General features: G+C 38.0%; 1 protein-coding gene across 1 annotated transcript; it reads left to right on the top strand.

Moving 5' to 3' along the window:
- Nucleotides 1-254: 254 nt before the first annotated feature.
- On the top strand, nucleotides 255-24981 carry RHAG (Rh associated glycoprotein; the record flags this gene model as incomplete). Its single annotated transcript, XM_081093592.1, has 10 exons — nucleotides 255-411; nucleotides 13406-13589; nucleotides 14189-14339; nucleotides 16193-16340; nucleotides 16593-16759; nucleotides 19208-19345; nucleotides 20173-20294; nucleotides 23814-23887; nucleotides 24125-24198; nucleotides 24907-24981. 10 exons carry the CDS (start codon nucleotides 255-257, stop codon nucleotides 24979-24981), a joined length of 1290 nt encoding a protein of 429 aa, XP_080949718.1.
- Nucleotides 24982-25885: the final 904 nt, after the last annotated feature.

Below are 25885 nucleotides of genomic sequence, written 5' to 3'. Positions count from 1 at the left end.
ACAAATGTGAACTACTCAACCAGTCAAATGCTGCAGTATACGTAGCATACTTTATTATTTTGTTCAATTTGATTAGAGAGCATAATTCCCACCAATGGGCGGGACATTTTAACCAGTCTTGCCCGTGCTTTTTTTCTTGCAATGTCATTGGTGTACCTTTAACATGCAGTCCACACACAGAGCAGTCCCTCTGCTTTTATCAACCTCCCGCAGCCTGTGAAACCCACAGTGTGCCTCTGTCCTTTGCCACCAACATGAGGTTCAAATTCCCTCTCATGGCCATTGGCCTGGAGGTTGCCATGATTGTTTTATTTGGATTATTTGTTCAGTATGAAACGGATCAGAATATTCGCCAGCAGCTCCGCAGCTCCAATTCAACAGATGTGGACAGATTCTTTGAATTATACCCTCGTGAGTAGGCAATCTACTTCTTATACATTTTAGGTTCTTCAGGTTCTCAGAATGTGAAATTTTTGAATGCTGTAGCCACTTGAGCTCCACATTGGAGCCCCTCATAGAATTATGTGACAGTTGTAAGTACTAAGGGTATTATAAGTCTATGCTGTGGCATCTGGTCTCTGTAATTACGGTGTTTGGATAGAATATGTGTCTATTAAAATATCAGAACAAGAAGCTACAAATTAAAATAATTGATAAACTTTTTGTGTTGCCTACCCATGGCTAAATGGCCTTATTTTTCCTTTGAAGTATTCATTAGTCCTGCAAGGTATAAAAATATCACATCCCACCGAAAATAAAAATAAATAAATAAATAAATAAATAAATAAATAAATAAATGGAACTTTGGAAGAGAGAGAGTAGAAACAAATTGAAGTATTTTGAAGAGCAGCCAGGATTTTTTGGAGCCCTAAGATATAAGAAGTAGTCATTTAGGATCATATAGGATATAAATAGCGCTTTAACTGAAATGAATGTGCTCATGGTTTTATAATATTCTGAAAGGAAGGAAGTTTGTTCCTTTGAGATGAAAATTGTGAACACCTAACATTTTAAAAGCAGAATCCTTCCCTGAAAATCGTGACAGAGGAAAGAATGAATTTAATCTCAAGTTTGGAAGAGCAAGCTATGACAATTACTACCATACATACACTGATAGCCTATGACGAAGCAGGCCTGTTTGATACCTCAGTAACCATGAAAGGCAGTAGCAATATATTTTTCTTATCTAGATTGTTTATTTTTTTAAATGAGGCTCAAACAATTTTAAACAGTTAAAATTATTTAAAATGGTAGCAATGCTTATTATAGTTTTATAAAAAATGTATAAGCTTTTAAGAAACAATTTGACATTTGTTTTCTCATTTATATACATTTCGAAGGAGTTTTTAAAGTGGGGAGTATTCTTATGTAGAAATGATCTAGAGCTACATGACTCAGCTGAAATGCACAATTGCAAGTTAAGAGTTAGAACCATAAATTGGAGAGTCAGACTTCAAGTCTAGTTCTATGTACATTATATAGATGTCTAAGAAGGTTCTTGATTAAATAATTTCATAATTTTCAAGCTAGAAAATAAACACAAATCAGAAGTTTGTTCAAATCTACATGCTTTTGTACATTTCACTTATTAATCTAATAAGTGTTTTTATTTCATACCAAGCACGTGCTACAGCAAACTTATTCAAAGATAAAAGAAATATGATCTCTTTATTCTAAAACTCTGTTATCTGGTCCACATGTAAACAAAATATACCAGATAAAATGCCAAACTATGATCTAAGATGAGTGTTATTGAAATAAGGTTATCTTGAGAGCCTCATAATTTGCATAATTCAAGCTGAATTCTCTAAGTTCCAGCATAAAATTTCCTAGGTAAAACTTCAATTCAAAATTTGAGGGGAAAAAATAAGTTGGAGAGAATTACTAAATATGCTCATTTTGTCAGTTGCTTAGCAATCATATCACCCTTATACTTTGCTTGCAAAAAAAATGAAAATTAATTCATTTCATGATTTATTAAGAAAATATTTATTAAGCTCCCAATTCTTGTAAAACAATCTTCAGAGCTCTAGGTTCTAGGAAGTGAATAAAACAAACGATGTAGGCAATGTCCATGCCCTTATGAAGTTTATGTTCCAGGAAGACTGACTACAAACATACAAATATATATGTATATTAATATTTATAAAAATATTTATTTTTAATTTATATATGTACACATACATACACTCACATTTAGATGGTAATAAAATGCCACAGCGATAAATGAAGCGATATTAATGAAATAGGTACATCTGAACAAGGGAGGATGTCTTTTCAGCCTTTCACAACCAGGGTGATGTGACAGAAGTAAGTCTTAATAGGCCAAGCTACCATTGCTTGCAATTAATTAACTTCTATCATATGCATCTAGAATGATACCAATCCTGTAATTTCCTTGAGAGAATTATAAAATAGTCACTTAAATTGTCTTATTGTCCTGTGGTTTAAATGAGAAAGCTGGTTGAGACAGGCAGTTAATGTATAAGCTAGATCAGCGATTTTCAACTGGTGTGCCACTGCACACTGGTGTACCACAAGAATTTTTAAAATATGCAATACCTGACCTCTTTTTCCTTTAGATTGTAAAATTTTAAAAGTTTCAATGCTCAACAGAACAAGAGCTGTCAGGTGTAAATGTCCTGTCTTGAACCATAAATATATTGGTCATATAATAGAGTTGCATCTTTTTGGTTATGATATGTAATAAGATTGCATCTGGTTCTTGGTACCAAAAATTCTTAAATACATTTATAGACATTTGATTTTTTAAAGTTACTTTGGATCAAAAAGGATATGTAATTACTATTTTTTTGTAAATCAATCAACATTATATCTATTTTTTGTCACATTGGCAAAAAATATATTTTTTGGTGTGCCGCAGAATTTTAGTAATTAGCTATGTGTGCCATGAGGTGAAAAGGGTTGAAAATCGCTGGTCTAGATAGTTCTTTCTGCTTTAAAGTGACAGTAAATAAAACTAAAAGAAGCAAGAGAGTAAGCCATACACTAGATATTTGGAAAAGGACATTTTATGTGGAAGAAACTGCACGTGCAAAGGCACTGGGGTATTTAATGTAAAAAGTGAGCTAGTGGAGAGAATAGTCAGAGGTGTATGAGCCTGGGTGCTGTTTGAGCATTTTAAGTTCTTTGTTTTTATTCTGAGTGAGTTGAGAAGCCACTGGAGGACTTTGAGAGGAGGAACTGTTGTGACTTAGGTTTTTAAAGCTTCCTTCTGGCTGTTAAGTAGAGAATAGATTGCAGGGGGTGACAGAGATGAGTAGAAAGGCATATTAGGAAACCAGTCCAGTCACCCAGCAGAGAAATGATAGCAGGCTTCACCAAGGTGGTAGTGGAGGAAGTACTGAGAAATGGTCAAATGTTAGCTATAATTGAAAGTGTAGCAGGCAGGATTTTCTGATATATCAGTTGTGTCAAACAAGATAACAAAAAGAGAGGAATCTAAAATGATATCAAAGGCAGGATTCCTTTTCACTCTTTAAAGGAAAGATCAAATTATGGCTAATACTAATCTTCTAGGTCAGATATATTATCCCTGGTTAAAATATTGTGTAGAGTAGCCCTAGGAACTACATGATTGTGGTTGTACATGTATATTTTTTTCCTACATTTTAAACAATGAATTTGCACAAAACTGTGGAACAGCATGTCGTTGGAGAGAAGATTATTAAATATTAACTCATTAAGAGGCAATGTTCAAGTCAACAGATGTTTTGGGGGCCTCCTGGAGCCTTATACTGTGCCAGGTGCAGGGATTCAGAGAGGTCAGTCCCTGCCTAAGAAGCTACAGTGTATTTCTTTTCTCTTTTTTAAAAAAAATATTTTTATTGATTTTAGAGAGGAGGAGAGTGGGAGAGAGAGATAGAAACATCAATGATGAAAGAGAATCATTGATCAGCTGCCTCCTGCACACCCCACATTGGGGATCAAGCCTGCAACCTGAGCAGGTGCCCTAACCGGGAATTGAACTGTGACCTAGTTCATAGGTTGATGCTCAACCACTGAGCTATGCCGGCCGGGTTCACAGTGTATTTCAACAGTTCTCAATTGTAATGTGGTAGAACTTATGAGTTTTTCACAAATAAGTAAAGTAAGATATTTGTATTTTAAACAAATTCAATCAGATATCTCTCTCTCATTTCCTTGCATACTGCCAGGCTTTTGTGAATAATAATAATTAAAAAAATGATGTTACTTACACAGGCCTGGGATTAGCATTCATCCCAGGGCACAACCATGGAATGTGTGGCACTCCTGAATGGCACTTCATGTCGTGAATAACCCGAGATACGCATTTGAGAAATTAGCTTTGCTGGATGCTCTTTGGCTGCCATGGCATTTAGCAAAGTGTTGGTCACGCTGTTGAGGCAAAGAATTTGACAAGGAATAAAGCTTGACCATGACTGTGAGCTAATCCTTGCTAACATGCACACAGACTGGAGAAAAGTAAAGTTTAAGAAGAAAGCCCTTTGAGGCTTGTTAACATTTTATTAGAGATTCTACAAACACAGTGATGCCTATGAGACAGTAAAACTATATTAATGATCTTTTGGTACTTCATTACATTAAAATTCACTGGTCTATCTTGCACTTTGAATGAATCATTTACCTATGGGTGATCTTATAGCATTCTATATTGTTCATAAGAAAAATATTAATTCATGGCTATGCAGGTATTCCAAACGTTGACATATTTCATCCATATTATTTTTTAAGTATACTTATTAATATCATCAATAATCTCATCAGGAAATCCTTGGGAAGTATTAGAAAGCTAATAAGCTTGTCATTGGCAGATACAAACTTTCCAAAACTCTAAATGTTTAAAAATTCAGTCAGTATTCCTGGCAACAAGTACTGTCATTTTTTTTTATTGAAATGATAGCCTTCATTCATTTTTCAGGAAACATCAATACCTATCTGAAAAACCATAGTCTACATCAGTCTTTGTTCTAAGTAAAAATGGAATTCCATGAAAAAAGGTGCTCTTTTCATTCATAACTCTGACAATAACAAAAGTGCCTTTTGTTCTGAGAAAACCATCATGTTTCAGTAGTACTTTGTGTGTAACTGCATTTCAGCATACAGATTCATAGATAATATTAAAAAGACATGCATGAGAAAGTCAATAATTAAAATGAACAATTTTTACTGCTTCATCGAGGAATTATTAAGAAAAACTGGATTTTCCCCCCCTGCAAGTGTGTGGTGGTAAAAAAAATCCCATGACTACTTGTACAGTTTGGTGGCACTTCTTTTATTCATGATAAAATGCTAGTAATTTTGCATACCATTATGTTTCACCATCTGTGGAAATACCAATACACTGAAAGAGGCAAATAACATCTTAGAATTACATGCAATAATTTTAATCTATCAGACCCCTGATAGCTGCAAATTACATTTTGATAACCATGTTAGATATGGGTAAACTGGAAAAGGGTGTACATAGCAATATAAACTATCTTGTGAATTTTTATATTAACAATGGATTAAATACAATTGTTTATTTTTAAGTCTAAATCTAAGAATTTGTTCCTATATTTATTCAGATATCATTCAGTTCATTTGTTACCAAAAGATTTAGCAAATCTAGATGTATGTTTCAGGCAAAGGGTAACTCATTTGTGCAGTGAAAAAAATTCCTAGGAAATTGCTGCCATTCTAAATATTACCTAGAATTGTTACAGTGCCTATATTAACATACTGTCTGTGGTTTATGACTTTACAATAAGATACCAGCCTCCAATAGATCCCTGTGTGCTGCCTTTGAATTGAATAGTTTTGTCTACTTAAAAAAAAAGCAAAAGGCAAAAATAGAACCCAAATTTTGGTTTTTACGTACCGTTCCCCACTCAGCAACTCTTTGGAGAAATTGCTAGTTCCAGGTCAGGGTAAGCCAAGTGCATAAAGGCTAATGGGATGGAGATATGTCAAAAGAAAGCAGTGTCCTCCTTGAGGGAGCACTAACTACACAAATTAGGAATAAACAGGATATTAAAAATAATAATGATAATAGTAATAGTAATAGATCATGACACACTGAAACAAACAAGGAGCTCATAGATATATTCCTTAAAAGGAAGTAGGGAAGAAGAAAGAAGTTTTTTTTACAGAGAATGCCAATTCATTACTTTAATTGAAGTAATAGATATAGAAAATTAACATGTTGTAATTAAAAATATAGTAATTGATTCCAGCATGGTTTATCAATGGCTGTAAATGATTAGGTGAAGAGTTATTGGAGAATACATAGTCTGAAAGAATTACCCCAGAGATTACTTATTTCTTTTTTAAATATATTTTTTATTGATTTCAGAGAGGAAGGGAGAGGGAAAGAGAGATAGGAACATCAAAAATGAGAATCATTGATTGGCTGCCTCCTGCATGCCCCTCAAAGGGGATCAAGACTGTAACCTGGGCATGTGCCCTGACCGGGAATCAAACCATAATATCCTGGTTCATAGTTCAATGCTCAACTACTAAACCATGCCCTGGAAGGCCAGAGATTACATATTGATTAGAGGGCAAAAAGTACATTCATAAGGAAGTGATCTCCCAGAACAATCTTAACCAAGTGCTCAAACTTACCATCACAGTAACAGGATAAAGGAATTATGTGTCACCTGGTGTGATAAAATGGGAAGTACATAATACCAGTTGTATCAAATTCCTATGAAAACATTTTGTTGAATTCTAATTATAGTGAAGCAATCAACCAAATGCAAACTGTGAGACAGCCTATATAATAAAAACCTAATATGCAAAGTGTCTGACCGTTCATTCAACTGTTCAACCAGTTGCTATGATGTGCACTGACCACCAAGGGACAGACACTTTGACCAGTAGGTTAGCTTGCTGCTGGGGTTCAGCCAAATGGGACTGGGTGAGTGGGGCTGGACACACCCTGGAGCCCTCCCATGGTCCCTCTCTGGCCCCAGTCATGTACCGGCGGTGTCCCTCAGCCTGGCCTGCGGGAATTGGGCTAAAACCTGCTCTCTGACATACCCTGAGGGGTCCCAGATTGCAAGAAGGCACAGGCAAGGCCAAGGGACCCCACCGGTATATGAATCTGTGCACCAGGCCTCTAGTCTATATATATAAAAGATTAATATGCTAAGTGTCCATCCGGGTAATGATGTCACGTAGCAACACCCAGCTTCCTCTCCCTAGCAACTAGCCTCCTTGCAATTTCTTCAGCCCAGGAACACGACTTGCTTTATAGCCAGGTTAAAACATTTACACTTTAACTAAATGTCTGTGAAGCGTTTTTCCATTCCTCATCTCATTTGATCCTCACAGAAGTCCTGGAGTAGGTAGATAGGAGACTCGGTGGAATCCTATTTTCTTTTCATTAGCCAGAAAACGGAGATTTAGAAAGCTTAGAAACTTGACCCAACTGAAAAGAAGAAATGGTGACTTTGCAAATGACTTCAGGTTTTCAGGTTTTCTTACTGTGTAGATATATATATAGCTAAACACTGCTGCAGTTAAACATTTTACCCTTTGTTCTCTCTGAGTGATCTACAATAATAATCTGCTTCATGTTGATATTTATTGCTGTGTTGCTGACAATTACTTGAAAGAGAAGTTGAGGTGCTTCACTGGGCTGAAAAAAGTTTAGCTACATCAGAAAGCAGGTCTAATTAAGCAAGTTTACTATATATATATGGCTAAGTTGACTTGCGCATGCATGATACATATAGAGCTCTTGCTAGCGCCAATCACATGTGTGTGTTTTAATCTGTCATTGTCAAGTGTGAATTTGGTTGACACTTCTACTATAGATAAAGGGCAAATAGCGATATTAAATATATCTTCTAACTAATTTCCTTTCAATGTGCACGAATTAGTGCACTGGGCCACTAGTACTACATAAAAGACAGAACTTCATGACCAATAAAAAGCATGTGAGAAAACTGATCTAAATTAAGGGTCTAAAGACATATAACAAAGAAAATGTATGAAATTTGAATGAATAATGGGTCAAAAAATCCTATAAAAGGACAAGTTGGGACAGCTTGAGAAATTTAAATATAGATTCTATATTAATGATATAATTGTATCAATATGGTATTTTTTGGATGTGAGAATAATATTGTGGTTATTTAGGAGAATGTACTTTTGCTTAAGAGATTCATATTGGTTGTTTGGAGCAAAATGACTTTCAAATGGCTTATAAGAATATATACATGTAAACCTGAAGAAAACATTTATAATTGATAAATCTAGATGGATAGTATAGTGTTAATTATATTATTTTTCTAAATATTTGAAATATGTGAAATTAAAATATTTGGCAGGTGGAGGAGAAAAGATTCTATCTTCAGGATACTATTCTCTGAAAAAAGAGTTCAGAATACAATCCCAATGGCTCAAAGATTGGAACTCACTAAGAGCAAAAAGCTATGTGGATGCAAACACCTTGTTGACCCTCAACCACTGAAAAACAAAATATAACAAGAAAGCTAACAAATGCCTAACTAGAAAGTGAGCTGGGTAGGTTTTAACACTTGATTCAGAAAAACAATATCCTATCTAATAAAAAGGTTATATGCAAATTAACCATCACTCCCTCACAAAGATGGGGATCCCCTCAGCCCCGCTGGAGTCCCCCAGTCATGGTAGGAACAGGCAGAGTGAGCAGCCTGGCAGAATACTTACTTCATCGCCATGGCAATGAGGCAAGCATCCCACCCCGGCTGTGGAGGGCCTCTGGGCAGCGGGCGCAGAGCGGCCAGGCCCCGCAGAGAGCAGAGAACCATGAGGAGTTGGCCTAAGCCGACAGGGCTCCCCGATTGGAGAGGGCTCACCTGAGGGCTCCCAGATCAGAGAGGGTGCAGGTTGGGCTGAGGGACCCACCCTGCACTGGGCCTCTAGTTTCTGAATAAAGTCCTACAGTCCCAATTAGATCAATTATCAGTGGCCCCCACCAGTGGTCCATTTATTCACACATGACAGGCATTTCCTGAAAAGCTACACATGCCAGACTTTCTGTGGGGATCTATCATGGACAAGCACCTCATGATTTTGACCTTCAGACTTGCACTCACTTTCTCCTGAAAGAGTGCCTAACTGGCAGTGCTGGCTCATTTGTCTATCTGAATAAATGATAGGTGAGCACATAGAATAACAAAACAGGTAAACACATAAACAAATGAGATAAAATAAGAGGACATGCACAGTGTTACAGCCGGGTCTGGTAATACTGTGTAGAGTATGTGGTTGGCCAGGTAAAGAAGTTTTGGGTGTGGGATGGAGAGGATATTGTAGGCAGCAGGCATACACAGGAAATAGAGGAAAAGAAGAGTTCCATTTCATTTTGTCTGGCTGTCAGTGATGGCAGAGGTGAGTTGGAATAATCAGTTGCATTTTTAACATGTTGAGTTATCAGGGCTTGTAAGATATTCTATTGCAAAACAAACATGGAAGTAAGGTAGAACAGAAACAACAGACATTTCCAAATTTATTTTGGAGGCTAAAATCACCTCTGATTGAGAATATCTGATGTAGATGAGTCTTGGCAATTCTTAGACCTGTCAGAAGACTTCACATTCAAACCACTAAGGAAATTCCTTTTTTCCTCTACAAAGAAGGTTCTTTATTCCTTTAATGGAAGTCTTGCACAAGAACACTAAACTTGTGGCCCTATTCCTAGTCCCCACCCACAGAATCTTATGGCAGAATGAAAGATAATACATTATCATAATTATTTATAAACCTTTTAATCCATATATTTTATATAGAATCATTATCTGTCGAGAGCTTTCACAACTTTGTTAGCTCTCTTTAGCAACAAAATAGGTGAGGTCCTAAGCCCCCTTGGAGCAGAAAGTAGTAACAAGAATTAAATCAGAGAGGAAAAATATTGGAGCATAGTTAATATGAGAAATTCCTCCCTCCATAGAAAATGTCTGGTTTTCCATCAAAGGGGAATGGGGACAGAACCTGAAAAATTATTGCTACCAGTGTGAGCCATTACAAAATCATATAAAACAGTTTTTTCAATAGTTGGGTACTGACTGCTTTAAAATCATGCCCTGGCCTGTGTGACTCAGTTGGCTGAGCATCGTCCTGTGCACCAAAAGATTGCCGGTCTGATTCCTAGTCAGGACGCATGCCCCAGTTGCAGGCTTGATCCCCTGGTGGGGAGCATGCAGGAGGCAGCTGATCCATGTTCCGCTCTCACATAGATGTTTATCTCTCTCTGTCCCTCTCCCTTCCTGACTCTCCAGAAGTCAATAAAAATATTTTAAAAATAAAAGAAAATCGGTAGATCACAGGAAGAACAAGAGTACTCTAATTTATAAAAAAGCAAAGGATGTTCAGGAAAATAACTTTGTGTAATTAAAAAACAACAGTGAAGTCAGTAGAACTGGGTCCTTATTTTTGTTCTGTCTCTGTAGCTGTAAACAAATTGTGGAGCTGAAAGAGACTTTGGACTTCATGTAATCGAAACCTTCCTTTAAGGAGGAAAAATTGTCCACAAAAGACGTAGTAAAGCCAGAGAATAAGCTATGTACTAGAGTATATTGACTTAGTTTGTTCTCCAACTTAGCTGATGATCTATATTAAACGTCTACATAAACAAAATAAATGGCGGAAAAACAACTTGTAAAGAAAGAGGAGTGTATATGGTCACCCGTACTTCAAAAATCAAACAAGTTGATGTTAGGTGACATATGTCCAGCAGCAGGTTAAAAACTGCAGCATTCTCCTCTGTGTCTTTCCTCAAAGCTGCTGACCAGGGATGATTCCCAGAGATGGATTGTTTCCTTTCTCACCCTCCTCATCCTGTCTCTCTAGGGAGGGGGCTCCAAGGAACAACGAAATGGCCAGAGTCTCAATGTGTGTATGGGGTCGAAAGCATGACTGACACTAAAGTGTGCCTGGATCATGAAAGACTGGCCTGGTTTCTGTCTCTTTATGTGATCATTTGCTGCACTCATACAAAGCAGACTCGCTGTGAGACCAGCAAAGGACCCTAGTGACGTAATCTATGATGTCTATTCTGTTATTTGCAATAGAGTAATACTTGATGTTAAGTTCCCAGGCCTCCAGGGGCCCTTTTTAAATGTTGGGAACCTTAGGAAAGCCAGGCTCTTCATCCACATCTGGGTGTGATCAATGCCACAGATTAGTTAGTCGGATTTAATTGGCAATGTTTCAAATAAATGGGGTATACAAGTTGTGTAGGGGAGAAAGTCAGGAAAGTTCTGTGGAGTTGGGGGTGGGGAGTGAAGCCCAAAGGAAAGATGCTGCAGATTGGGTTCCTCAAGAAACAAATTCAAAGACAGACGTTAGCCTGAAAGAGGTTTCTTAGGGAATGCCTGAAGGATCCACACCTGTAGCAGAAGGGTTTGGGCAGAGAGAGGTGCGGCTTCAGCTGATCCCAACAGGAAACTCTGAGATTAGGATGAGCTAACAGGAGATGTACATGTGGTCCTTTCCTGTGGCAGGCGATGCTCATGTGAATTAGTCATTGGGCACAGGTTACCCTAAGAAAGGACTGTGACATTGACAAGAGAATTGAGAGCTTAGGGCTATCATCTAGCAGCACTTCCTACGGCGAGGGAAAAGGAAGGAATAGATCTTTCTTTTTTTTCTTTTTTTAAAAAATATATTTTATTGATTTTTTACAGAGAAGAAGGGAGAGAGATAGTTAGAAACATCGATGAGAGAGAAACATCGATCAGTTGCTTCCTGCACACCTCCCACTGGGGATGTGCCCGCAACCAAGGTACATGCCCTTGACCAGAATCGAACCTGGGACCCTTCAGTCCACAGGCCTATGCTCTAACCACTGAGCCAAACCGGTTAGGGCAGGAATAGATCTTTCAGTGCTAAGTGGGGGATCTGCCCAGTGCATCAAAGCCTCTCCTGCAGGAGACAGACCCCAGGATCATCGTCTCCCACCCTAAACTCACCGTGGGCTAAGCCTGATGGGAGAACAGAGGTAGAGAGAGGAAAGAGGTAGTAGCAGGTCTCCGAGTGCTGGCGAGGCCAAGACTCTGCCTTGGTTATCCTTACACCCCACAGTGCTCCATGCATGGAGGAGCAGGTGTCATCAGGCCTGAATTGAAATCCTGTGTCCACCTTTGGGTAAATTAATTGGATCCTAATGTCAGGTTCCTTTGAGATATAGCTTCTAGGCATGTTCTCCCTCATGCCTATTTGCACTTAAACATCAGGCTACAGTGGTTAATATTAATTCAACACTTACAGGTTTAATTTAGCTCTGGTTTTATATTTGTTCCCAGTTTGGTCTTAATTTGCTTTGTGTATCTATTGAGTTGAACCATAAGAAATTGCCAATAATCCAACTTTCATTGGTAAATTCAATGCAAAAATGTCAATTTCATATGGTTCTACCAAATATATGTCTCACCAACTAAGCTGTAAATTTCTGGAGGAAAAGGCCTGTGTTTTGACAATCTCCATTTAGTCATGTGTTTCATTTAGATAGCACATTACTGATACTCCCTCCCACAGAGGATTATCCCACTCAGAGTCACTCTGTGAAACAGGATCTTTTCAGTATTGCAGATGAGAACACTGACGCCCACAGAAAATAAATGACTTGCCCAAGGTCACACAATCATGTGGTAGAATTTGGGAACCGGAGCCTACATCTCCAGATATCAAGTCCAGTATTTGCTTCCCTGAAAGATACAGCCTTCCTTCCATCAGTTTAGAAATTGCTAACAAACACATTATCTCATTTGACTCAAATAGTGATTTGATAAGATTTCCAGGGCTGATACTATTATTTATACACATTTGATAAATGGAGACTAGTTCATTCACTTAACCATTATTGCCTTTTTTATTATATGCAGGCTTTTATACCAAACCCTGGGGAGTAATGAGTGAATATGTCCTAATCTCTTAAATAAAGAAACTCGCTATATAGTGCAGAAGGACACCTCATTGACCACCTGTTACAGTGTGACACGTGCTAAATAAATGCCAACACAATGTGACTGATGCTAAAGCTGAAGTATATACAGAAAGCTGTGTGAAAGACACTAGAAAATATTAATTTTCCCTTGTAGTACTGGGAAAACCTATAAGAGGGGGGTGATGCTTGTACTGTGCTTTGTAAAGATTTCTTCAGGGGAAAGGTAAAGGGAAACTCTTCATGCAGAGGATGAAGAACACACTATGATATTACACAATGTTCCAAGAAAAGGTTCAAACACTGAATAACTTTCCCAGGGTCTCATGATTGCCATTGGAACCTGGCCTTTGGCTGCCCAGTTAATGTTCTCCCTTTACAGTGTCTTGCACAAAGGCTGTCGCATTAAATAAATGGGATATTCTATGATATAACACTTCCTTTGTGCTCCCCTAATGCAGATTTCCCCCCTTTGCTTTTTTGCAGTGTTCCAAAATGTGCATGTTATGATATTTGTTGGGTTTGGCTTCCTCATGACTTTCCTGAAGAAATATGGCTTCAGCAGTGTGGGCATCAACCTACTGATTGCTGCTCTGGGCCTCCAGTGGGGCACTCTTATGCAGGGGATCCTGCACAGCCATGGACATAAAATCCACATTGGAATAAAAAAGTAAGCATTTTTTACTTTTCAAACATTGTGTTTTCAGAGCAATTGTTTCTCTGCTTATTCTCTTGACAGCCAGTCTCTGAGCTAGCAGGCAAATTGTCTGCCTTACACAATAGAAGATGGTTGAGATCCAAGGAGGCAAATCTATGTCTTGCTCTACTGAGCTGGATCATACATGACTGTCTATGTCTTCTCTGGTCTGACTTTAAGGCCATAAAATTATTATTCTTTTAATGTCAGCTACAGGGAACGCAAATCTACCATTAGTCATTTTTCTAAGTTTATTTTTGAAATGCAAATACTCTAGAAAATAGGTCATTTATCAGATCAACAAAAATAAAGTAAAACCCTAAATGAGGTAAAGATCAGGTAGGTTAAAATAAAGGAAATGTTAGAGTGACTGAGGAGTGTACAGTGAATGGAAGAGAGGAGGGGTTAGGAAGTGGGAGGCGCCAACAGCAGGCCTGGGACAAGTGACTGATGAGGACTGGCGTGGAGAAGGGCCTTGCACTCTGTGTAAGGTGATGCTGTAGTTTATTACAACTCACAGTTTTATTTGGGATTTGCATTATTCTTTAATGTATTCTTTCTCTTTCCCTTAGCATGATAAATGCAGATTTCAGTACAGCCACAGTTTTGATTTCTTTTGGAGCTGTCCTGGGGAAAATAAGCCCACTCCAAATGCTGATCATGACAATCACAGAAATTGCTGTCTTTGCTGGTAATGAACATCTGGTTGCTGAGATATTTAAGGTACGTGTTAGCGGATTTATACTCACCTAACTTTGGACATGGTTTGTGGTCACAACACATAATGGATGCCCACTCTATGTAGGGACAGGCCCTGGCAAGAGTTATATCACAGAAAATAGTAAAAACAGTCCTCATTTATTTGAGTGCCTACTGTGAACCAGGAGTTTTGTAGACATTTCTCGTTTTGTCATCACAACGCTATAAGGTAGGTGATATTTTTGTTAATATTTACACAAGAAGAAAAACAAACAATCATGAGCACAGATACTAAATGACTTGCTGGAATCTAAATTCAAACCCAGATTTTTCTAACTCCCAAACTCTTCTTATTGCATTATATTTCCTACCAACGACCGATTCCTATTTCTTTCTCAACTACTAGGTGAATAGTCTTTCCTAAGTCTTTTGTTAAGGCCTAGGTCAAATTTCTTCTTCTCCATAAAAATATCATTGAGTAGCCCAAGAATTAGAAATAGGATATTCCTGGGCACTCTTCAACAGGCTGCATATGCTTCTATTGAACATTTCATTCAACAGCAATTATTTTGACAACCTTCTAGGTATCATGTGTTGGTGCTTCCATAACAAGCAAAATAGTTAAGGTCCCTGTCATTACAGAATTTACAATATAATTGGGGAGACAGACATCAAACAAACAAGCATACACTCACAGGCATGTGCATATGTGTGCATGTGTGCATGCAAACACACACACAAATATTACTATAAATTATAATACATAGGATGAAAAAATGAGTAGAGGGGGTCATGAGAGAATGTAACTGAAAGACCTGATTTAGATGGCGGAGACAAGGGGAGGCTTTCTGAGGAAAGGACAGTTCAGCTGAACCTGAATGGCACATAGGAGTTTACTGAGTAGGAAAACCTTAAGTAAATTAATATAGTATCATATTCCTGTCTTCGTAAGGACAGAACAATGCCTCGGGTTTGGTACTCTGAACTTTCCCTCTAGGGGCAGGAAAGGCAGAACATTGGATCAATGCCACACAGTATGCTAAAAGGGACCTAACACATATGCAAATAAATCTTGGACCTCTGGCTGGCTGGTTTTCATGTCATCATATAGCAGAGTGAAAAAAAACATGGGAAAGACCCAGGCTTTTTTAAAAAAATGTATTTTTATTGATTTCAGAGAGAGAAAGAGAGGAGAGAGAGAAACACCAATCATGAGAGAGAATCATTAATCGGCTGCCTTCTGCATGCCCCCTGCACACTCCCCACTGGGGATCAAGCCCACAACCCAGGGATGTGCCCTGACTGGGAATTCAACCCAGACCTCCTAATTCATGGATCATTGCTTAACCACTGAACAACACTGGCAGGGCAACCTAGGCTTTATGAAGCTTCACATCTTTAAATTGCAATTAGGTGAGTTTTATCTGTAATGTCAAGTAAATGCAAACATTATCTTTGTTTTGTATCACAGGCAAGCGTAATATTTCATGGAGACTTACCCTAACCTGGAAACATAACCTAAAATGTATTGAGTGCCCACTAAGGACCAGAGTACTTTACAAACGTGGTCTCATTTATACTAGCTGGGAAATATTTGCCCATTTAACAGAACCTGAGATTCAGAGAAGTATAGTAATTTGTCTAAAGCCACATCACAAGGAAGTACCACCTGACCTAGAATTAAAATTCAGTTCTATGTGGCTCCAAAGCCTAGTGTTTCTATTTAAATATCTTGCTTTCTCCCCTTTTCTCTGACAAATTCTTTCTCTCTTGATCTACTTTTTTTATTGCTAAACCCATAAAGCAGTCCTTTCATTGACTTTCCTCCTGTATCGAGATTCAGATTCACCTTCTGCATGAATGTTTTGCCCCTTCAGGCCACTGATATTGGAGCATCGATGACGATTCATGCCTTTGGGGCCTACTTTGGTTTGGCTGTAGCAGGCGTCTTATATCGACCAGGCCTGAGACGGGGACATGACAATGAGGAGTCTGTGTACCACTCGGACTTGTTTGCAATGATTGGTGAGTAGTGATGAACTTGCTCGGTTCTTGTCTCTTTGGTCAGGCACGAGGGAGGGTTAACTCCAACACAGCTGTGAAGGTCTTCAAGGAGGAACGACCTCTGAATACTACTTTTGTTTATGCTGACTCCCCTCCTAACTCTTAGGTAACAAAGCCTAAAAGTAGAGACATTATCAGTCTCCAAGGTAAATCGCCTCCCCTGGATTGTCTCTCATATTAAGAACTAATATCTCTTTTTGTGGTTTACTTCAGGGACTCTTTTCTTATGGATATTTTGGCCCAGCTTTAATTCGGCCATCGCTGAAGCTGGAGACAAAGAATACAGGGCCGTGGTAAACACATACTTCTCTCTTGCTGCCTGCGTGCTCACAGCCTATGCATTCTCCAGCCTTGTTGAGCACCGAGGCAAGCTCGATATGGTGAGTGTCATATGAACCCCTGTGGGGAGGGAAAACATTGTCTTCTTTTCCCTCTGAGCTCTTCTGGCTGGGCCTAGGAATTAAATTGACATGAGACAGATTAACAAGAGAAAATAACTAGACTTAATTATGTATGTACAGATGGGGATCCACACGACTATGTGATCTGAGGACAAATGGGACAGCTGAAGCTTATATGTCATTTTGAACTAAGGGGGAAAAGGGATAGTGGTTTGGACTTCAAAGGGGAAGAAAGCAATTCACATGGAGATGGAGAAGCAAATGTTTGCTGAACAAATGTTTATTGGACCATCTTTAAGAATAGGACACAGAGAAGGCTGAGCAAAAAGTCCTTGCCGGGCTTCTCCCTATCTATCACACCTAGTTCATATTGAAAGTAGAGTTATCAATGATCATAGTTTCCTTCCTGGACCAGATTCTCTATCTAAATTCTTTCGGTAGCTACTGGGAAGATCCAAGGTTTTTCTTGAGTCTTTTATTTCTTAGAATGAGCCAACTTAAAATACACAACATCCCAAGGAAAAGCATATGTTGGTGTGGCAAAGGCTCCCCTTTAACCTCATGGAAGTTTCACTAAGTGACACGAATGGTTGGTCATTTCTGCGTCTCTGCTAAGCTGCCAGGACAGATCTCAACACTGCAGACCTTGAAGAACATTTTGAAGAGAAGTGTTCATTCTTTTCTTCATCAAATTGGTACTTTGGAAAATTAAAGTGTTATCAAGAAACTTACAGTCTAGGAGTGAATATAGTCATGCAAAAATAAAAGATTTGAGGCATTTTTCTCTACTAATAAAGCTAACTGTTAATAAAGCTATCACCAAGTTCTTAGAAAATCTAAAACAGGACATGTCAAGAGAAGCAAAAAGAGAGTAGAGAAGGAAAGTTGATTCTATTTTCCTAACTGCAAATATTCCTCTCAAAGAAATAACAATTAAATGCAATGTGGGATCCCGAATAAAATTCTGAAAAAGAAAAAGGACATTAAGTGGGAAAACTACTGGAGTTCAAATAAGGTCTTTAAGAGTATTATAGCAATGCTAATTTTCTAGTGCTATGATTATGTATGATGTTAACATCCTGAGAAACTGAGTGAGGGATATATGGAAACTCTCTGCAGTATTTTTGCAACTTTTAAATAGTCTAAAATTATTTCAAAATAAAGCATTTTTGCCCTGGCCCATGTGGCTCAGTTTGTTGGGCACCATCCATGCACCAAAAGGTTGCTAGTTCGATTCCTGGTCAGGGCACATGCCTGGGTTGCAGGCTAAATTTTTGGTAGGGGGCATGTAGGAGGCAGCCAATCGATGTTCCATTCTCATATTGATATTTCTCTTTCTCTCTTCCTCCTGTTTCCTCTCTCTCTAAAAATCAATAAAAATATTTTTTAAAGAAAATAAATAAACTTGTTTTTTAATGCCCCAAGTTGGTCCTTTGGCTTTGTTGCCTGTGAGCTAGAGTAATGGCAGTGAAGGAGTGGTCCTCAAAGCAGCCACTTTTCTTTTCCAACTGGAGGGAGGAAAAGAATATTGTCCCTTTATCAAGCAATGCTCTACAGATTGCTTCATGAAGGAAAATTGGGGGGGAAATTATGTGCAAGTGGTTCTCTTTTTTAAAATATGTTTTTATTGATTTCAGAGAGGAAAGGAGAGGGAGAGATAGAAACATCAATGATGAGAGAGAATTATCAATCGGCTGCCTCCTGCATGCCCCCTACTGGGGATCAAGCCCACAAACTGGGCATGTGCCCTGACCCAGAATGGAACGTGACCTCCTGGTTCCTGGGTCAGTGCTCAAACACTAAACCACATAGGCCGAGCTTGTTCTCTTTCAAAAGTACTGCGGACCTTCCTCCTCGTCCAGGAAGCAAGAATAAGATTTTCCTGAGGAATTCTGGTCAACAGAAATGGGCGACTCTCCTCCATCCTCAAATGTCCTCTGTACAATGGCACTTGGAAAGCTGCTGTCTTTCATGTGGAATGCATGCCTTTAAATGTCTCTATATTCCCTCTCGAATCCTGGAATAACAGAGACTCAGAAAGCACACAACAGCCACAGGACTCTGTTGGCTCATGACAACCACGAATGTGTTCCCAAACAGCACCAACAGGCAAAACCTGGATAGAATGATTGCTTTGCTCACTCCTCACCCTTCCACTACACGTTCTCTTATTTCCGCACATCCCTCCCCACACTGGTCTCTGATCACTCATACACTCCCAAGAAACCCTGGCAAGAAAGATACTATGTGAACTGCTTGGAGGAAAGGCTTTCTGTAATTATATATTAAAAAAAAAACTCATTTGAAAAATAATTCATAGTCTTTTCAACTGAATATTGTGCCCTGGGGTCCCTGAGTCCTCGATTCATTCAGTCCTGAACTTTGCCTGTTCAGCTCACTTCACTCATGTTTCTGGGCTCCCTACAGGTACACATTCAGAATGCAACCCTGGCTGGAGGCGTTGCTGTGGGCACTTGTGCTGACATGGCGATCCACCCGTACGTTTCTATGATCATTGGGAGCATCGCAGGAATGGTCTCCGTACTTGGATTTAAGTTTCTGACTGTAAGTATGACAGATGCTGAGTGAAACATTGATTCTGCACCATCATCTTCTCACATCCCACCAGCAGAGAAAAGCTGTGACAATTGCTTTCATAAGCATCTCACCTTGTTGCGAGTCATTTGCTTTCCTGTCAAAGGCCCCATTCACATCTTGGTGTCCAGTGTTTATACTCTTTCCTGACTTCCTTTGTGTAGCTGGAAAGAATCCAATATTGGTTATTTATCTCTTGGTAGGATTGAATGTCAAGTACTGTGTTTCTTTCCAAAGTACCATTAAAGTTTGTTTTTTTTTTAATTTAAATTCTTTATTGTTTAAAGTATAACATGTCTCCTCTTTCCCCCATTGACCTCTCCCCGGCCACCCCCACCCCCCAGCATGTGCCCTCACCCCCCCTCCCCATCTGTATCCATTGGTTATGCTCATATGCATGCATACAAGTCCTTTCGTTGACCACTTACCCCCTCACACCCCGCCTTCCCTCATAGGTTGGACAGTCTGTTCGATGCTTCTATGACTCTGGTTCTATTTTAGTTGATGATGTTTGTTTTGTATAATTAAGAACTCTGTGCTTTTTCAAAGGGGACTTAGGATAAGATCAGTAAGTAAGAAGGAGTAGGAGTTCAAATCACTTGCCTTCAAATCCGTCCACCAAACACTAAAAGGAATAGTTTTGCTACCAATGTTTTCAGATTATTTGGCTTAAGTCGGTTTTAGACCTGGATGGAGAAGTGGACTGTAGATAAAATGTTTCTTGCATTATCTTTTATTTCAATTATAGAGTCCTATATATCTAATGCAATAAGCTTTACCCTTTTTTACTATTTCAGCCAGTTTTTGCTACTAAACTGAGGATCCATGATACATGTGGGGTCCATAACCTGCATGGCTTACCTGGTGTGGTAGGAGGCCTCGCAGGCATTGTGGCAGTGGCCTTGGGAGCATCTGACACGTGAGTGAAACAGTGGGTTTTCCTGCTTCCCCTCCCACCATCCAATAATGTTTTCTCTCCCTCTGTGAAATCCAGTGATGAGAGAGTTTGTTCTTTAGCAGTCCAGGCCAAAGCTGTAAGTATTGTCCTTACTGAAGAGAATAGAATTTATTGGAAGATGTCTTAATATTATTAATATTTCGGTTTTGTTTTGTGGTGTATTTTTTGTGTAAATTAACAGTGCTAATTTAAATTTATATACCATAGACACTGTCTTCTAGTAGATAGGGCAATTTGATCATCACCATCAGATTACAATAGGCTTACTCTTTTACTTGATCCCAGCAAAATGGGGCATATTGAGCATATGTGATGAGCTCAGCAATAGTTTCCATCCAACTCACACAATTAAGAATGAGTCTGCTGAAACCAGTTTGGCTCAGTGGATAGAGCGTCGGCCTGCAGACTGAAAGGTCCCAGGTTCGATTCCGGTCAAGGGCATGTACCTGGGTTGCGGGCACATCCCCAATAGGAGATGTGCAGGAGGCAGCTGATCGATGTTTCTCTCTCATCGATGTTTCTAACTCTCTCTATCTCTCTCCCTTCCTCTCTGTAAAAAATTAATAAAATATATTAAAAAAAAAAGAATGAGTCAGCATAACATGGAAAGCAGTTTGATCTGGAGAAGCAGGAACACTGGTGTGAGGCTCCAACATGTCTACTAACTAGTTATGTGGCCTCTGACAAGTTACCCAACCTATATCCTCTTCTGGCTCTGTATCCTCATCTGTAAAACTAGAGAATTATACCATTTGTTCTCTAAAACCCATGCAGATGTAGATTCTTCCCAAAGGGGGCCTAGGTGCTTATTTAAATGGGCAGAAGAACGGCTATCAATGAAATCCAGGAGCATGGAAGTGATATCATAAGCCATCAGATGTCACTTTTAGGAAACCATATTGAAGCAATTTGATATGAGTATCATCCATGCCAAACAGCTAGGAAGATCATAGAGTGCAGATCACTTAGAGAGCAAGTAAGGAGGAAACAAAATGCTCGATTTTTAAAGACCGCTCAAACCATGAAGAAAAAGTGAATGTGTGTTTGAAAATGTCTCAAGACAGACAATAGTGAAGTCAAGGCTTGAGGGGTGGAGGGGGGAGTTGGGTGGAGGGAGTCAATGGGAAGTAAAGGGGGGGCATCTGTAATACTTCCAACAATAAAGATAAATTTAAAAAAAATAAAAATAAAGAAAATGCCTCAACATTACTACCAGCTAGAGTTGCATAATTTGAAAAGAAAAACCTCTTCAATTTTAGCAGATTAAAATTTAACCCTGTTGAGACCAATAATAATAAATATTTAAAAAACTTGCTTATTCACATTTCCTACCAGATAAAATGTTTCATTCTTCCATTTGTATATTTGACTGAGTTTTCTGTATGTTTTATTTTTTTACCCCTTTTACAAATTTGGAAGGCATCTCCAAAAATATGTACATATTATTTCAGTTCTCTCCAGAACCTAACAGGCTTTTAAGACCAAAACTAAAGTGTTTTAATGCTTTAAATCAAGCATGATAAAAGCATGTATCAATGAGTCCAACTCCTAGGGTTATAGTGTATAAATACTGCAAACACTCTAAAGAGGTGCCTCATGATTAAGAACAGAGGAATTATTGAGCATCATTCCTAGACCAGTCCCACAGATGCAGTGAAACAGTCTATCTGGCTCATGAGCTGGATCTGACTGGGTGGCCAGATTTGGGGTAGGTTTCAAGGTTGAGAGTCTAGTCCTTGGGTCTAAGTTTAGCAACAACTTCTCAATTTACTCAGGAGGAGTTGTGGTAGGGAGGGAAATTATGGAAGGCCCATTCAGGGAGGTAAAACTCACACGCCCTGTGCACCAGTTCATATACTTAGTCCAAGAGCCAAGACTATTAACCCACATTGTGTCTCTTGAGAATACTAAAATGCAAATCAGGTTTCTTAAGCATAGGACAATGAGAAGTTAATAATGCTGTTAACTTCTTTTTAAACAAGTGTTTTTCAAGCTTATTTTTATCATGGAACACTTTTCATCAAATATATCTTTTAATATCTTGTAAAAGATCTTGGCAAATTCTGGTAAAATTAACAGTAATCTTACAATAAAAGAAAGTCAAACAAATAAGTATATATTAAATGTTATATCTCATTAGTAATCAAAGAAATTCAAATGGAAATGTTACCAATTCTTCAGTTATTAAATTGACAAGATTAGACAAATGACAAAACAGAATGGTAGCTAAAGTAGAGAAATGGGGACATAAATGTACAACTTTGAATTAGCCCATGTGTAGTTTATTAACTTTTACCAATAATCTCATTTCTAGATAAGTTTCATTTTAGAGAAATTATTGGGCAAGTTCACAATGTTCATAAAAGGATGTATTCTCACAGCATTTAAAAATATATAAAACACTGAAAGCAATCCAAATATCCCTCCTATAGTTGGATAGTTATAGTACATTTGTACAGTGTAATACTCTGTAGCAACTAAAATTATGATCCAGATGACATTTACTGCCATAAAAAGACATTGAGATATAATGGGGACATTAGTATTATAATATGATTGCATTTTATAAAACTACATGTTTTATATGTTATACTGGTAAAATTTGAGGGAAATTAGTTTCCCTTATTTTTTAATTAATGTTTTTAAAAGTATTTTTACAATGATTATGTATTATTTCTATAATTTTTATATAGTAGAAATATTTAAACCCTTTAAATAAACAAATCAAAAGAAATCTGAATTTAGTGCACCTTTCCCTTAAATGATGAAGATGAAACCCCAACACACTCTCATTTTCCAGTTGGTTACTTTCATACAATCACTCCTTCAATCTTTCAAAAAGTGTTTAGTGATTGCCTGCTAAGAGAGGCATGTGCTAAGGAGATTCCTACATTCATAGTACATTTGTCATTCATGTAGCAACACCTTATGCATTCCAATAGCTTACTATTACAGTCTTTAATTTCCAAAGTTGAAGTATATTTTTTACACATTTCATTTTAAGGTCACTACTTCTAAGATGACATATAAAGATATACTTTAGTGTCTTTAATGAGTTGTCTCTACAATATTTGCTACAATGAGCTTTTTTGACCTTACTGACTTTTTAATTTCATTGTAATTGCTGCTATTGGGATGGGGTAAGAAGAGATAGAAGCTCATGTTTGTTGTATACATTACTCTATCCTCAGTGCCTAGAAGAGAAACTGGCATGAGAAGCTCAATGAATACTTGTTGAATGAATCAGATCACGTATCAAAACCCGATACCAAGTTTTTCAGAGAGAGAGTAAGAAAGAACTCATGGACATGGAAAGCAGTGTGGTGACTACAGGGCGGAGAGGTACTAGTATAGGCGGAAGAAGTCGTAGAGGGGATAAATGGTGACGGAAAAACTAAACTAAAATAAATAATCATAATAACAGGAAGCAAGATTTTTAAATTTATTTTATTTTATTATATTCTATTTTCTGTTTCCTAGGTCTACCCCAATCATGCAAGCAGCTGCTCTGGGTTCTTCCATCGGAACAGCTGTTGTTGGAGGGCTGATCACAGGTCAGCATAAAAATAAACACTTCCCCGTAGCTCATGCTCTCAGCATGATGGATTATTCATAAACATATCAATTGGTAAATTTGAAAATGTACTAAACTTCTGACAACAGTCATGTAAGTGCAAGGGGATGCTTTTATAACAGTAATTACTTTAATGTAAATATTTACTTAATTACTATGCAGGTACGTTTTCTCATCAGCGTCAGTGTCATAACATGACTTCTCCCCACCTTCACAGGTTTGATTCTAAGGTTACCCATCTGGGGACAACCATCTGACCAGAACTGCTATGATGATTCTGTCTTTTGGGAGGTACTGTTCTCTATTCTAAATAAGGATGTAAATGATGACTCCACTAGTGAGTTTTGCTCACCTCAAGCCTAAATGTGTGTATGTGCATTTGTGTGATGAAAGTAAGTGAAATCCTATTAGATAGAGAGAAACTAAGGCAATGTGTGCAGACAGATAAAATCAGAAGTAATGGCATTTTCCAAAGAAGATATTATACGAAGAAAAGACTGAAGCAAGTGTCCTTTCATTCCTCTGAGAGTTATTTAAAAACCTACTCATTAAAATAATAGGGACCCTGGGCATGAAATTTTATAACATACAGAAGCATAGGCAAAAGCTGGTGGAACATAAAAGGTTGGAGAATCTCAGTGAGTTCACAATAAGAGGTTCTTTGAGTAACAAAACATCAACCTCTTTCTATCCTCCGGTTTCTACCTCTTTATTGCACTGTAAATAATTTCTCCCAAATTATTTCTGCGAAGCTTAAGAGTGAGAGATGTTTGGGTGTGTTCAGCAAGATTTCTGGGGAGAACAGACTTGGGAAAAGGGAATGCAGTCAGGGTGGGTGTGGTAAATATTTTTGTTCTTTCTTTTTTCCCCAACAAATTTTATAACCTATTCTTTCTAAGCATGGAAAATAATTACAGAAAATACCTTATTTCAGTAGTAATCTCTGACAGGCCCAGTGAAAGAAGCTTATAAAATGTCCTAACCTTGTTTTCTTTTAAGGTCCCTAGGTGGAGAGAACATGACCATCATTTCCAAGAACATCATGGCCACAACCATTTGGAACCTGAACTCTAAGTTTCATTTCTCCGCCTTAGCTTCCTTTCCCTTCATCTAGAATCAAGTTTAAATGGACAAAAAGCATCCAACGAAAATATGGACCAGAATGGAAGATCCTAACCTGAAAATGTCCAGTGTAAAAATGTCTTAGCTTAGTGTTGTGTTTTCTCTTGATATTCACTGATTGTTTAGTTGAGGGCATATGACTCATAAAGCAGATGGTCAAGCCTGGCCAGTGTGGGTCAGTGGTTGAGCATCAACCCAGGAACCAAGAGGTCACTGGTTCAATTCCCGGTCAGGGCACATGCCCAAGTTGCTGGCTCAGTCCCCAGTAGGGGACAGCCAGTCAATGATTCTCTCTCATCATTGATGTTTCTATCTCTCGCTCCCTCTCCCTTCCTCTCTGAAATCAATAATCTCTCTCTCTCTCTCTCTCTCTCTCTCTCTCTCTCTCTATATATATATATATATATATATATATATATATATATAGTTATATATAGTTATATATAGTTATATATATAGTTAAGACTACTCTTGACCAGTGGGTAGATACAAGATGAATATTTGATGCATATTCATATATATTCCCAATGGAAGTAGATTTATATAGAATCCACACTTTCTAATCATATCACTTTCTTAAATGTAGTTACTATGTCTTCAGTCCCAAAGATTATACAACTAAAGCCAATGAAACAATAATGTATACATGAATCCACTTAAGAAATATGTATTGAGAGACTAGTTTTAATTGCAAGTGCTTTTATCTAATGAAAAAGAATACCAAAAAAGAACTACCTACTATCATTATTTCATATTAAGATAAAAAGATAATCCTGACATCACAAAATGGTGTGGACATATTCAGAATAAAAGACAATTATTTAAATTAAATAAAATTTAACCTTCATAAAAAACT

The sequence above is a fragment of the Myotis nattereri genome (genome assembly GCF_964212035.1).
Source record: "Myotis nattereri genome assembly, chromosome: 6".
NCBI classification, from domain to species: domain Eukaryota; kingdom Metazoa; phylum Chordata; class Mammalia; order Chiroptera; family Vespertilionidae; genus Myotis; species Myotis nattereri.
This window is presented reverse-complemented; position numbering and strand designations above follow the sequence as displayed.